The 14,083-nt window shown below is 39.4% G+C and overlaps 1 protein-coding gene across 8 annotated transcripts in view; it reads left to right on the plus strand.

Moving 5' to 3' along the window:
• The window catches only part of CCDC150 (coiled-coil domain containing 150), a 95,286-nt gene extending 83,309 nt beyond the window's left edge, over window positions 1-11,977 (plus strand). For 5 of the 8 annotated variants that reach the window (XM_007965721.3, XM_038001819.2, XM_038001822.2 and 2 more), the window contains 7 exons: window positions 4,199-4,325; window positions 7,503-7,697; window positions 8,098-8,166; window positions 8,266-8,427; window positions 9,178-9,264; window positions 10,343-10,462; window positions 10,756-11,977. In XM_007965721.3, coding sequence (XP_007963912.1) covers window positions 4,199-4,325; window positions 7,503-7,697; window positions 8,098-8,166; window positions 8,266-8,427; window positions 9,178-9,264; window positions 10,343-10,462; window positions 10,756-10,872 — 877 coding nt within the window. In that variant the 3' untranslated portion in view covers window positions 10,873-11,977. The remainder of the gene's footprint in view (window positions 1-4,198; window positions 4,326-7,502; window positions 7,698-8,097; window positions 8,167-8,265; window positions 8,428-9,177; window positions 9,265-10,342; window positions 10,463-10,755) is intronic. The other 3 variants (XM_038001820.2, XM_038001824.2, XM_038001821.2) reach the window with 2 other exon arrangements.
• The last annotated feature ends 2,106 nt before the right edge of the window (window positions 11,978-14,083 follow it).

Raw genomic sequence — 14,083 nt, forward strand, 5'->3', positions numbered from 1 at the left:
GATATTTGCATGTTTCTATGAAGGCTTTCCTATTAACAGCTTATATGTCCTTTAAAGGCATGATTTAGACAAGAAAAAACATCAGCCTGGGTGGAATGACTCCATCTAAATAGATGTTAAGCCATGAAATGTTTTCAGTTTTGACCCGAGATTACTTAGATCAGGCCTATCCAGTTCAGGTCAAATGACTAAAGTTTTGCCTTAAATTATACCTAGGTAAATATTTAGATATTAATAGCATCCCATGAAAAATTTATACTTAAAGGAAATGCAGTGTGCACGTAGATCTTTATTCCTTTATAAATATTTATTTATTTATTTATTTATTTGAGACTGAGTCTTGCCCTGTTGCCCAGGCTGGAGTTCAGTGGTATGATCATGGCTCACTGCAGCCTCTACTTCCTGGGCTCATGCAGTTCTCCTACCTGAGCCTCCTGAGTAGCTGGAACTACAGGCATGTATCACCACACCTGGCTAATTTTTTTTTTTTTTTTTAAGAGATAGGGTTTCTCCATGTTGCCCAGGGTGGTCTCAAACTCCTGGGCTCAAACAGTTCACCTGCCTCAACCTCCCAAAGTGCTGGAATTACAGGCATGAGCCACTGTTCTCAGCCTAGATACTTATTCTTTTCAAGTAGTGAGCATGTTGATACAGGAAAGCGGTATAAGCTACAGCAGAGATGGTATTTTCCAGATATATGATCTCTGCAAATTTTACATTCAGCTGAAATGTTACTGCCTTAAGACTGTTCCATATTGTGTTTATGTAGTTGTTGGCAGCAGCATTTAAAACTCTCCAGTGTCAGTTTAGGTAATTATGATTTAGTCGGCTAATAATTGTTTCAAAGCCTGAAAATTATTTAGTGACTATAAAATGTAGTCCCTGCCACTACTGCTTCAAACAGACAAACAAAACCAAAGGAGAAAAAAATATGGTTAGGTCATTTACAGGAAAAGTATGAGGTGAGAGTTAGAGGTCTCCTTGCAGCATTTGCTTCAGGATTTACCTTTATGCCACTGCTTATGATAATAGTTTGTATTTTCATCAAAGATGAATCATGCTGCTTTACTTGAGATCTTTGAACCTCCTGAAATCATATGCAGAACTGTATTTATCAGTGCACAGGGTCAGGAAGACAGAGCAGGTTTTGGAGAACTTGTTGGGTTTTAGGTACAGTTATTTAATTTAGACTTAGAACCGTAGGCTTAGTTCTAAGAAGAGGCTACTATTTGGAATTCATCTCCATAAAGATAAAAGCTAAACGCCAGGCGCGGTGGCTCACACCTGTAATCCTAGTACTTTGGGAGGCTGAGGTGGGTGGATCACGAGGTCAGGAGATCGAGACCATCCTGGCCAACATGGTGAAACTCCCTCTCTACTAAAAATACAAACCTGGGTGTGGTGGTGCGTGCCTGTAGTCCCAGCTACTTGGGAGGCTAAGGCAGGAGAATCGCTCGAACCTGGGAGGCAGAGGTTGCAGTGAGCCGAGATCATGCCACTGCACTCTAGCCTGGGTGACAGAGCGAGACTCCACCTCAAAAACATAAAAAGATAAACGCTAAAGCTTTGGTGTGGGTTAGACTGCCATGGGACAAGTATATAGAGAGAACTAAGGTCAGAACTTGGAGATGTGCTGCATTTCCGGTAGAAGGCGAACAGAGGCCACAGAAGGATCCAGAGAAGGAGCATTTAGTGGAGGTAAGGAAAGAATCAGTAGAATGTAGTATCACCAAAGTCAAACACAAGTGAGTCAGATGCTGCACAGTCAAAGAGACCAGAGAGGAAGCCGCTGGGTTTTGCAACAGGTATCTACCAATCATCCTCCAGATGGCCAGTTTCTGTAGATACAGAAGATCACAAGGAGTAAGTGATTGATGAGGAAAGGCAGGCAAGGAGGACAATGGTGAAGATAAAGAACGTCAGATAGCAGCTCAAGAGTATAACATGAAGAAAAGTCATTCTGTTGCTGTCCTGTTTTTGGAATGGGAGGAACTGGACCATGATTAAAGATTATGGGAAAGAACTCGATTGAACTGGAGAAAGAAGGAGTCGAAGCTGAAGGGTTATCTTTAAAGATGAGGTTGGATATTTCTTCCTTTGGGACTAGAGGGAAGCAGAAGCTGGGTGAGTCTTCAGAAGACTGTTGAGGAGGCTGATTGGTAGATGGTCTGCGATTTTCCTTAGGAAAAAAAGAGCAAGATGAATACATTCTAGAGATCTGCTGTATAACATAGGGCTATAATGAACAACACTATATTGTATGCTTAAAATTTGTGAAGAGGGTAGACCTCATATTAGATGTTCTTACCACAGTAAAAAGAAGAAGAAGAAAGTAAGAGTTGAAGTTGAAGTGCTATGTGGGGGCTCAGGGCAGAGGTAGAGACTTGAGAGAAATTTTAAAATTTAAAGTTAATAAAAAATTTAATTAAAACTAAAATTTAGAATTTGAATTTTTAGAGCTAGATGATGACAATAGTTAACATCTGTTACATGCTCATGATATGTTGGGTAATATGCTAAGGACTTCACATGCATTATTTCCTTTAGTACAAACTATTACCCTATGATGGTGGTTACTGTTATTATTCACATTTTGAAGATAAGGAAACAAGCAGGGGAAGGTGGTGTACCATACTCAAGGTCAGACATCATCTTACTAGAGCTGGGATTAGGATCCAGGCAGCAGCAGGCTGACTCCAAAACTTACAGTCTTAATCATTTCGATATAAGCACAATAAATTTAAAGGCAATTTAGAAAGTTATAAGAAAATCAAAATACATCACTGTAAAAATGATGGTTTTGTTCCCTTTCTATATCTCCATGAATTTTTTGCTCATTTTTCAGATTGAGGTGGGTATGGGGAGGAGTGTAGAAATGTAAGAAATAACCACAATTATATCCAGTAACTTCAGGATCTCCATCCCTTTATGCTGTGCCTTGAGGACAGGTGTCAGCAAATTTTTAGATGTGATGACCAAAGTGTATTGATACATTCCTGCCTGGGGTACTGGAGGGACAGTTGAAGTTACCACCTGTAAGTCTCATGTATAGACCAAGTCACTGAATGCTGCTAAGTGGAGAAACTGAATCCATTAGTAGATGTGCTTTTAGAGACACATGGAGAACATGGATATATTATACAAATAAGAGCAAGAGATGGTCAGGAGGAGAGAGGGGGGAAATGAAGATGATTTCATGGCAGGGCAGGCTTTGAGAAAGAACCAATAACTCAAGAGTAATCATATAGTAAGTCATTATCAGCTGGATCAGAGAATGTTAAAGCTGGAAGAAGCCTAGTAATTGCTTAAATCCATTTAGTCCTTTTTGGAGTCACTTATCCTTTTAAAAATCAGAAGCTATGGACTCAACTACAATCCCTCACACACAGACACACGTTTTGCATATTATTTCCGGGAATTCTAGCATCCTCAGAAGATTAATCATGGGTCTTGACCAAGGAGTTCAAGTTAGGAATGCTGATCTAATTTAAGGCTCTCAGTTTAAAGATAAGGAAACAATATTATTACAAGTTAAAACTTGAGTAGTAAATAGCTGCTAGCAAAAAGACATCATCTTACTAGAGCTGAGATTACAATCCAGACAGTAGCAGGCTGACTCCAAAACCCATAGTCTTAATCCCTTTGCTAAAATAATGGTTTTGTTTGAAAAGACAAAGGCAAGAGAAAAGACAAAAGCAAATATCTCTTAAAGTATTTCTGCTTCCTCCAGTATTTTTCTTTGATGTGAGTTTTTTACTCATTTAGTTGGTAAAATGAGTTAATTGTGCCTCAGCCTCCTGAATAGCTGGGATTACAGGCACCCGCCACCATGCCCAGCTAATTTTTGTATTTTTAGTGGAGGTGGAGTTTCACCATGTTGGCCAGGCTGGTCTCAAACTTCTGACCTCAGGTGATCCACCTGCCTCATCCTCCCAAAGTGCTGGGATTACAGGCATGAGCCGCCTTGCCCGGCCTCTTTGATGATTTTTACATAGAATTAATGTTTTTTCATGCTACAGGTAAGTTCACTTCTTCTTTCTTCTGTTAATGAGCTCCAAATTAGCTTCACCAGGCTACTGATAGGCTGCTTGTTTATAAATCACATACCTTTTGGAGAGTTGCACACTCCCCTCCAAAACTTTCTTACCTCCTAAAATGATTTCTAAAGGTGACTTATCACCTCTCTTCTTCAAAACAGAGACCAGATGACTGAAGAGTCCAAAGTGGAAGCAGAATTGCATGCTGAACGCATAGAAGCCCTAAGAAAGCAGTTTCAAACTGAGAGAGAAACTGCAAAGAAAGTGGCACAACGGGAAGTGGCTGAGGTATAGAGTCATGAGGAAAGTTTCTCTCTTGGTGAATGCCTCTTAGGAGAAAAAGCAGCTCTGAGATTTCAGAGAATGGCTGCAGTTGGCCTTTGACTCCTCTCGTCCCCCTTTGATCAGCAGGCCAGATGTAATTAAGACCTCTCTGTAAAGCAGCACACAAGAAAAAAGTTTCTGACATAATTCTCTGCCTAGCAAAGGTGTGCCTTGGTGGGAGATTTTCCATCAGAGAGTGATAAGCGAGAGGGATAGAGGAATAAGGAGACTGCCATGTGATAGACAGAAGAGAAATCATCTGTCTCCTCAGTTCACTTAACTGGCATCTATTCTGCATCTACCATGTCCTGAGAGACACAGAGAAAACAGTAGAAGATATGGTCCATGGCCTAGTGTGTGCCAAATGACCCTTGTTTGGGATCTCCACTCTGGACATGAGACAAATAGGGAAAACATCAGAGAACTTTCTTGGGTAGCAGAGGCTGTGTACAATTTTGAAGGAATTCAAAGTAAGAGAAAGTTTATTTTAGGCCATTTGGTTGATAGAAGAAGGGAAGCTTAATGAGAGTACAGGATTGAGACTAGCAGAGATGGCAGGACTGGACACCTTACAAAACTGGCCAAGCTTACAAAAATGAACAGGACATGCAAGCAGATGAAAAGTAGCCTCTGTTAATTAGAGCAGAGACTTTGAGAAATGTTAGAGAAAGAGTGTTAGCTTAAATGGGACCACCTGATGGATGGCCTTAGTTATAGAAATGTCGGATGTGAACTCAGGTAGAAATGGAGCACTATGGGTTTCTGAGCAGGGGGTGGTATGATAGAAGCATAAGTTTAGGAAGGTTAATGTAACAACAGAGGACAGTAGAGGATAATGAAGAGAAACTGGAGGCATGGAGACTCAAGAAAACTATAACAGTTAATTTGAGTATTAGATGATTAGGGCCAAGCAAAGTAGTTCAGTTGAAAATAGAAAACAATTAAGTCAGAAAGCCCATTTTAATAGAAAAATCATCAAACAGTCCGGGCAAGGCGGCTCATGCCTATAATCCCAGCACTTTGGGAGGCTGAGGCAGGTGGATCACCTGAGGTCAGAAGTTTGAGACCAGCCTGGCTAACATGGTGAAACTCCATCTCTGCTAAAAATACAAAAATTAGCTGGGATTTTTTGCCTGTAATCCCAGCTATTCAGGAGGCTGAGGCACAAAAATCGCTTGAACCTGGGAGGTGGAGGTTACAGTGAGCCTAGATGGCACCACTGCACTCCAGCCTGGGTGACAGAGGGAGACTCCGTCTCCAAAAAAAAAAAAAAAAAAAGAAAAAAATTATCAAACAGACATTAAATGTTGTATCCTGGAGAGGGAGGGATTAAAATAATTCCGTGGTTGGCATGGCTGGTCTATGTTTTACCAAATTTGTTACATTTAGTAGTTGCAATTGACAGACGATTCACAAAATCAAACTCAATGGTTTATAAAACAATTTTGTAAATTGCGAAGCACTATATAAATACAAATGTTTTAAAAAGCAAATTCTTTTTATAGAAGAATTAGGGAACATAAAGGTGTGCTAAATGTAGAAATGTACCTTTAGTCAGAGATCATTGTTAAGAATACTTACAGCCAGGTTCAGTGGCTCACGCCTGTAATCCCAGCACTTTGGGAGGCCGAGGTGGGGGGATCACGAGGTCAGGAGATTGAGACCATCCTGGCTAACACAGTGAAACCCCATCTCTACTAAAAATACAAAAAAATTAGCTGGGCGTGGTGGTGGCGCCTGTAGTCCCAGCTACTGGGGAGGCTGAGGCAGGAGAATGGCGTGAACCTGGGAGGCGGAGCTTGCAGTGAGCCGATAATCGTGCCACTGCACTCCAGCCTGGACTACAGAGCGCAACTCCGTCTCAAAAAAAAAAAAAAAGAATACTTACAAAATGAAATCCTTTGAAGAAGGATCAGTGACAGTGAGGGAGTGACAGCAGTGAGGAGTTGGCAGCAGCAATGGGCTCACAGAGCACTGCCTGAGTCCCAGCTCTGCCTCTTATTAGCTACGTGTTAATTTACTGTGTAAGTAAGTGACTTAATTTCTGAGTTTCAGTTTCCTCAGTCATGAAATGGAAATGATCACAACTATTTTTCAAGTTTATCTTGAGAATTAAATTGGAAAGCATTTTTAAAGTAATTATCACAGTACCTGAACGTAATAATCACTACAAAGTAAATGATAGTTGTTAGTGCTTATCCAGTTTTAGAAAGGCTGTGATTGAGGTAACTGGAATATCTAACAGGAAGTTAGTTGGGCAGTAATAAAAGACTGTAGTGTAAAGTTAGGATCTAAAAGAAGGAACTAGTATAGAAAGAAAAGATACAGATATCCTTGACTTCACTCTTTGCTGTGTTAAATGCTACCAGACATAGAGAATACCACCTTCCTGTCTTCTCCCTTCTCAACTGCCTCCTCTTCCTAAAGTTTTCGAGTGGCAATAGTTTAAGGGCATATTAGAAGGATGGGAACTCTGTAAAATTATTTAAGTAACTACTATGCAGTTTTTTTCATGAGATAAGTTTATTAAAATCCTTGAGAACAAAAAGCAAAATTATAAAAATATATGCCATGACAGTCAATAACTTGCCAGATATTTATATAAACTGCCATGTAATTCATTTTCATTTCTTCAGAAATGAGGTTGCAAGTGACAGAGAAGAGCTTATAGCATGATAATCACAGAGTAATTATTGTGTGTGCCAAACTCTACTTCTTTCTCTATATGATCTTACTTAATTTAATTTGTTATTTGTATTCTATGAAGTAGGGTATACACACACTGTTCAGATGATGAACCTGAGGCTTAAGGTAGTTATTTGCCCCAGATCACTCAACTAGTAAGTGCTGAAGGTGATATTTGGACAGAAGCCTGACTCCAAAACCATGCTCTTAAAATGCAAATGATGAATATACATTTACATTCTTTATTCCAAGAAAGAGTTTGTTCTTCAGTGATAAAAATTATGAAAACCACTTGGTCTGTTGCTCCATAAATCTGCTTAATCAGACATTATTATTGCCTTACTAACTCTCCTTTTTAAAAGAAAATCCAAAGATAACAAAATATAAGGACAAAACTACATAAGCTTCTCTTGATGGAAAGTAAAAATGTTTCCATTTTTTCCCTTGTGTTTTAAGCTGAAGAAAGCCCTTGATGAAGCTAACTTCAGATCAGTGGAAGTGTCCCGGACCAACCGAGAGCTGCGACAGAAACTTGCAGAGCTAGAAAAAATACTAGAAAGTAACAAGGAGAAAATAAAGAATCAAAAGACCCAAATTAAGCTCCACTTGTCAGCTAAGGCGAATAATGCTCAGAATATAGAAAGGATGAAGGTTGTATGAGAAACCTCTTCTCACTTCCTGGATACCCTATGAGGATGTAGGCAGTCAGTGGTGTCTGGGGAAGACAGGTTTTAGAACCCTACCAGCCCCACGTATTCTCTGGGAATTATAGCCAGTTGCCTTTGGGGAGACTTTTTCAGTGGAGACGCTGCTGTGTAAATGTTTGATTTCTCCTTTGCTGCCAGTGTCACATTCTGGTTCCCCATCTGTCCCTTCCGTGTTGATTGTACTGGACTTTGCTCTTTCGGGATCAGTGGGCCAGATGGGAAAGAAAGCTTAGCAGGAACTGGTAACTTTGGGTCTCATATTGGAATCTTTCTGTCATAGGCAAAAAGAGCAAGCCAGTTTTTCCACTGATCATCATTTTATGTTATTTTCCATTTACTTTTAGCAAATAGAAAAAGAATTGAAGCAAATGGAGCTAATTAAGGATCAATATCAGAAAAAAAACTATGAACAGGTAGATAGATGATTTCCATACACTCTGTGTTTACCTTTCATGCAAAATCTCAAACTTGGAGGGGATTCACCAAATGTCTCCGTCTTTGTATCCTTCCAGTCTTTGAGTATCCAGAGATTTGTGTGTGAAGTGACTAACCTGCAGAAAGAGATGCAGATGTTGGCCAAGAGCCAATATGATGCCTCAGTGCGGAATAAACAGCAAGAGCTGTGCCTAGAAGCAGAGCGGAAAATAAGGCAGAAGCTAGAGAATCGGTGCCAGGTAAAAGGTTTCCTAAGATTCATCTTAAAGATGGTCAGCAAATGACATGTGCCAAAACCCAGCAGTATTGCACCTAGACTTTCTAGAGTCTACAGAAGACAACACATATTTACAAATTGTTTATATTAGCTAAGTCCTTAAATAATAGTATCTAGGAAGAAGACTGTAGTTCTGTAGTTTGAATATGGCAAATGTTCTCCATTTTCAGTTTAATAAACGTAACGTCAAATTTTGAAGAACATCTAGGGCTTACATATGCAAAGTATCAGTTACTAAGTAAGACTTCTGAACTGAATTCCATAGCCTTTCAGGAACTTTATACACCTCATTTCTTCTCCTAGCACAGATACACCTGTTGCTGTTACAGGACTCTTAGGTATTCCTAAATGAATAAAAAGCATAACGTCATATCACTGAAAAGGGACTTCAAGAGATCACTGAGCTCTTGTCTTTCAATAGGGTTGGTCATGAGAAGTATCTCTCCAGTTCTGAAAAGAGATATTAATCACTTTCCTCAACAGAATCCATAAATAAAAAATCAAAATGTGTAATCATATCCACATATGTAGATATGGAGACTATAGGTTAAACTGAAAATAGCAGTTTTTATCTTATATGTCGGTAGCACCTGAAGTTAGAAGGCACTCCATCCTATTTTCATATTTGGTTGCCCATTTATTGTAACAGTGAAGCATTTGGTTCCTTATGGTATGTTGGAAGTTTATAAAAATCTTTGTGTCACATTTTCAGGAATTGGAAGAAACTATCAGACACCTGAAGAAATGTAAAGAGGCAACAGAGAATAAGCTGAAAGAAGCCAGTGTGGAATCAGAACAGGTGAGCCAGACCCATGGATGTAAAGACTTAGACGTTTCCTTCAACACAACAACCCTGAAGCAACCCAAGTCAATGTGAAATCCTTCATTAACAGAGTTGTCAGGAATGCAACAGGGAAAAACCAGTAACTTCCTAAGTGTAGTCTCTATTGTAAAGAAGTGATTTTTAGATTGAGTCTATGTCCTGATGATAGATGAGAGATAACACAATGCTAAAATATTAAACCTGAAGTCCAAATCTCCCTACTAAATACGAGGAAAAACCAGCATATGTGTGGATTTTAGTGCATTATTATTTGACATGACCCTACTGAAAGTGGATGCTCTTTGTTCAATCAATCAATAACTAAAAAAGTAAAGTAGACCCTATTTAACTAATTTGTGAATTTGCCTTTTCTATTCTAAACTTAAATTAGCCTATTGGGGGATATTTCAAATCATACTTTTTTTTTTTTTTCTTTGAAACAAGATCTCACTCTGTCACCAGACTGGAGTACATGGCATAAGCTTGGCTCACTGCAACCTCCACCTCCTAGGCTCAAATGATCCTCCCACTTGAGCCTCCCAAGTAGCCAAGTAGCTGGGCATGGTGGTGTACCATGCACAGCTAATTTTTGGTGGAGATGAGGTTCCACTATGTTGCCAGGCTGGTCTTGAACTCCTGCACTCAGGTGATCCACCAGCCTTGGCCTCCCAAAGTGCTGTGATTCCAGATGTGAACCACTACACCTGGCCCATGAACTAACTACATTCTTAAGAGTTCATATATTTTTTCATTTTCAAAGCCATCTTGTACCTTCATTCTTAATTTTCTCCTGGGTCCTCTCTTACATTACTTCACATCCAGGAAACATTAACAAATGCATGGAAAGCAGCAAGTCTGCATGCATTGTTTAACCCCTCACTCAGAAATTACTCTCATATATAGGTTGTTAAGTATATTGTGCAAATAGGTTGCAAAGAACATGCAGTCAGAATTTGGGTCTTTTAATTTCTAAGTAAAAAATCTCTGCAACTAATACACAAAAAACTTGTAACTCTTTCTTTGTGTCTTTTAATGGTGATATTTATATGTTCAGATAACAGCTAACCTAGAAGAAGCCCATCGCTGGTTTAAACACAGGTTTGATGGTCTACAACTTGAGCTGACAAAAAACCGGTTGCAGAGGCCTTCTGGGGAAGACAGGTGGCAGGAAAAGGTAAGATTAAGACATAGATGTCTTAAGCAATTTTCTACTTGTTGCTTCTCAGATTTCTAATTACTAAAGTTCTCTCATCATCTTGATACTATCTCTGTTAATCTTTAGTTTCTTTACACTAATGCTAGCAAACCAGTTAATTTCTTTTTCTTACAAAGTTCCACCTGTCACAAACTTTTTAGATTAGAATCACCTGTCTTCATGAATACATGACATGTGTAGAGGCAAAACAGGTGCAGATTGTTGCAGTTAGCTTTGAACAGTCAGTGTTAGGTGTGTTTTCTTTCCAACAGGACCAAGATGTAAAACATGATGTCATGTCCAACCAATCTGTTCTGCATCGATGGGAGAAAAAACAGAATCTTAGGCCTATGCCCAAGAAGTATCATTCTGAGGTACAGAGGAAGTGATGTCCTTGACAAGGGAGCTTCTTTATGTGTAGCTACACTCCATGATTCCACGAGCCCAGCAGCCAGGGCTGGCCTGTTTCTAGAGTCATAAGAACATGAAGTCTTTGATGTGGGCTGAAGATTTTGGACCTGAGTTTATCATTTTATGAACTATTATATCAGTACAAAGCTACCCCGTTGTTTTGTCCCTTTTTGCATTTTCCACCCAATAAATTTGTTAATTTGTTTTCTGATAGGAGATGGTGTTCCATGATTCTTGTCTGTTTTTCTAATAAGTATAAGAAAAAGCTTTTAGCAAGGTTCTAAATGATATTGCCACTAAACGATATGATATTTTGCTTCAATGAAACGTCCTCCTCTAACATGCAGTAGATAATCCCTGAAAATAGAATTGTGTGAAAAATGGTAAAGACTCCTCTACTGTCTTGCAGACTGACACACTTCTGTGTTGGGTAATTACCAGCATATCTTTTAAATGACTAATATCTCTATTCTCAAATAAGGCATTTCAGATATTATATTTACAGCTTCCTTGGTCGTTAAAAAAGTTACAGAATGCAGCAGTCTGTTCTTCTCAGGGAGACTATGCCTGACCAACATAGCTCTTCCTTACTATAGTTAAGGAATAAGCTCATCTTTATCTTTTTATTTCAGATGTTGAGTGGTGGATTAGGTAATCCAGATTTAGCATATGTAAATGGATGGCATAATACCTGACTTAATTAATATTCAAGTAATCATAGCTGCTGCTGACATTATCAGGACCTAAATCAAGTAAGCAATCAGGAAATTGAAAATAATATCAAATATAAGACTGTCAAAGGTTGATGAGCCTACTACTCAATATCTGATAGAAAAAAACAAAGCTACATTTATCACTTACTATATAGTAAGGAATAATTGTTGTTCAGGCGTAGTCTTCCTTGAGCAGAGCAGACTGTTAATCTCATGTAGGTTCTTTGGGAATATGGAATTCATATTGACATCTGTAGAAGTGTAGTTACTGAAGTGAGACTATTGTTTATTGATTCACATTCAGAAGCATGTTAATTGGAGTGGGTCCATTTCTGTTTGTTTGACTTAAGGAATAAAGGAGTCTTGCTGGTTTTCAGGCTTGGAAAAGCATGTACAAAAAGGCAAGTTGACCAGGTCCAGTGGCTCATGCCTGTAATCCCAACACTTCGGGTGGCCAAGGCAGGCAGATCACTTGAGGCCAGGAGTTTGAGACCAGCCTGGCCAACATGGTGAAACCCTGTCTCTATCAAAAATACAAAAATTAGCCAGGTGTGGTGGTGCAAACCTGTAGTCCCAGCTGTTTGGGTGGCTGAAGCACAAGAATCGCTTGAACCCAGGAGGTGGAGATTGTAGTGAGCCAAGATCACACCACTGTACTCCAGCCTGGGCAACAGAGTGAAACTCTGTCTCAAAAAAAAAAAAAAAAAAAAAAAAAAAAGAATGAAAGAAAAATGTTGTCATTTATCTAATGGACAAGTTAAAAACTGGTAAAAACTGGTAGTTAAAAACTAGCTGCTTGTTCTCATGGCTTCCAAACGATCAATCTTAATCTGTTTTTGGGAGGATGTAAACATTTTATTATTTGTGCCCCCTTTTGGTCCTGTATCATATGTTAGGACAGTGGCTCTGTAGAAGCGTTTGAGACTGAACAACAGACATCAAACAACTATTTTGTTAACCCAGGTACAATATGAAGTGTTAGCACTGGTGCATACACCTCTCTGGTTGGAAAAAGAAAATAATTCATGACTATTTTATTACCTATAACTACTTTGGTTCTATGGTTTGAATGTGTCCCCTCCAAAATTCATGTTGAAACTTAATTCTTACTCTGGTGGTATTAAGTGGGGGGCCTTTAGGGCCTCTGGGGAAGTGGTATTAAGTGGGGGGCCTTTGGGGCTCTGCCCTCATGAATGGAGTAGTGCCTCATTAAAGGGCTGGAGGGAACTAACTTGGGCCATTTTGCCTTTCTGCCTTCCACCATGTGAGGACACAGCATTCAGCTCCTCTGGAGGAAACAAAGGTGCCATCTTAGAAACAGGGAACAGGGTCCTCACTTGACATCAAATCTGCAAGCACTTTGATCTTGGACTTCCCAGCCTCCCAAACTGTAAGAAATAAATGTCTGTTCTTTATAAATTACTCAGTCTCAATTGTTTTGTTACAGCAGCAGAAACAGACTAAGATGACGCTTGGTTATGAAAAATTTAAGTTGTTTGCTGTGTCTCCAAGGGTTGGACTGTGTTATTTACTGGGTCAGCTAAAGTGAGAGAACACATTTTTGTGGTCTCCTCAAGTTGTCAAACTCCTATGGGATAGGTCACTATCCATAGGAGTTGATGTGGTTTGGCTCTGTGTCCCCACCCAAATCTCATGTTGAATTGTAATTCCCTGTGTTGGAGGAGGAGGGACCTGGTGGAAGGTGATTGGATTATGGGGGCAGTTTTCCCCCTTGCTGTTCTTGTCATAGTGAGTGACTTCTCACAAGATCTGGTTGTTTAAAAGTGTGTATTACCTCTTTGTTCACTTGCTCTCTCCTGCTGCCACGTGAAGATGTGCTTGCTTCCCCTTTGCCCTTCCACCATGATTATAAGTTGCCTGAGGCCTCCCCAGCCATGCCTACTGTACATCCTGTGGAACTGTGAGTCAATTAAGCCTCATTATAAATTACCCTGTCTCAGGTCTGTATAGCAGTGTGAGAATGGACTAATACAGGAGTCTCTCCAAAAAGGGATTTATCCCTTTGGACTCTTTAAGATATATAGTCAGTTGAGGGTATTGGGGAATTATAACTTTAAAACAGCCTAACCAGGAGCCCCCCAGAATAATGAACCTTGGTCCAGGGTTGGCACTGAAAACCTTGGTGGTGAATTCCACAAAGGAAAAAGATCCCAGTTACTAGACAAGGGGGATGATCAACCTTAATGGATTGTAAATGTATTACCACTTATGTTGTCATGACAGTCACAGTTATATGCCAAGAATATTTATATCCTCCTTTTCCAGAACAAGGACATTTTTCTTCACTTATGTATTGTTCTCAAAGGGTGCCATTATTGATAAAGTTAATGTAACATGCCTTTATGTTATTTTTTAGATTGGCTATACTAGATTGGGAGAAAGACATAGTTAGATTGATGATCATTTCTAGTAAAGCTTATATTTATTATAAGAGGTATATGATAGCTAAATCACA

This window comes from Chlorocebus sabaeus, chromosome 10, assembly GCF_047675955.1.
Source record: "Chlorocebus sabaeus isolate Y175 chromosome 10, mChlSab1.0.hap1, whole genome shotgun sequence".
Taxonomy (NCBI): Eukaryota; Metazoa; Chordata; class Mammalia; order Primates; family Cercopithecidae; genus Chlorocebus; species Chlorocebus sabaeus.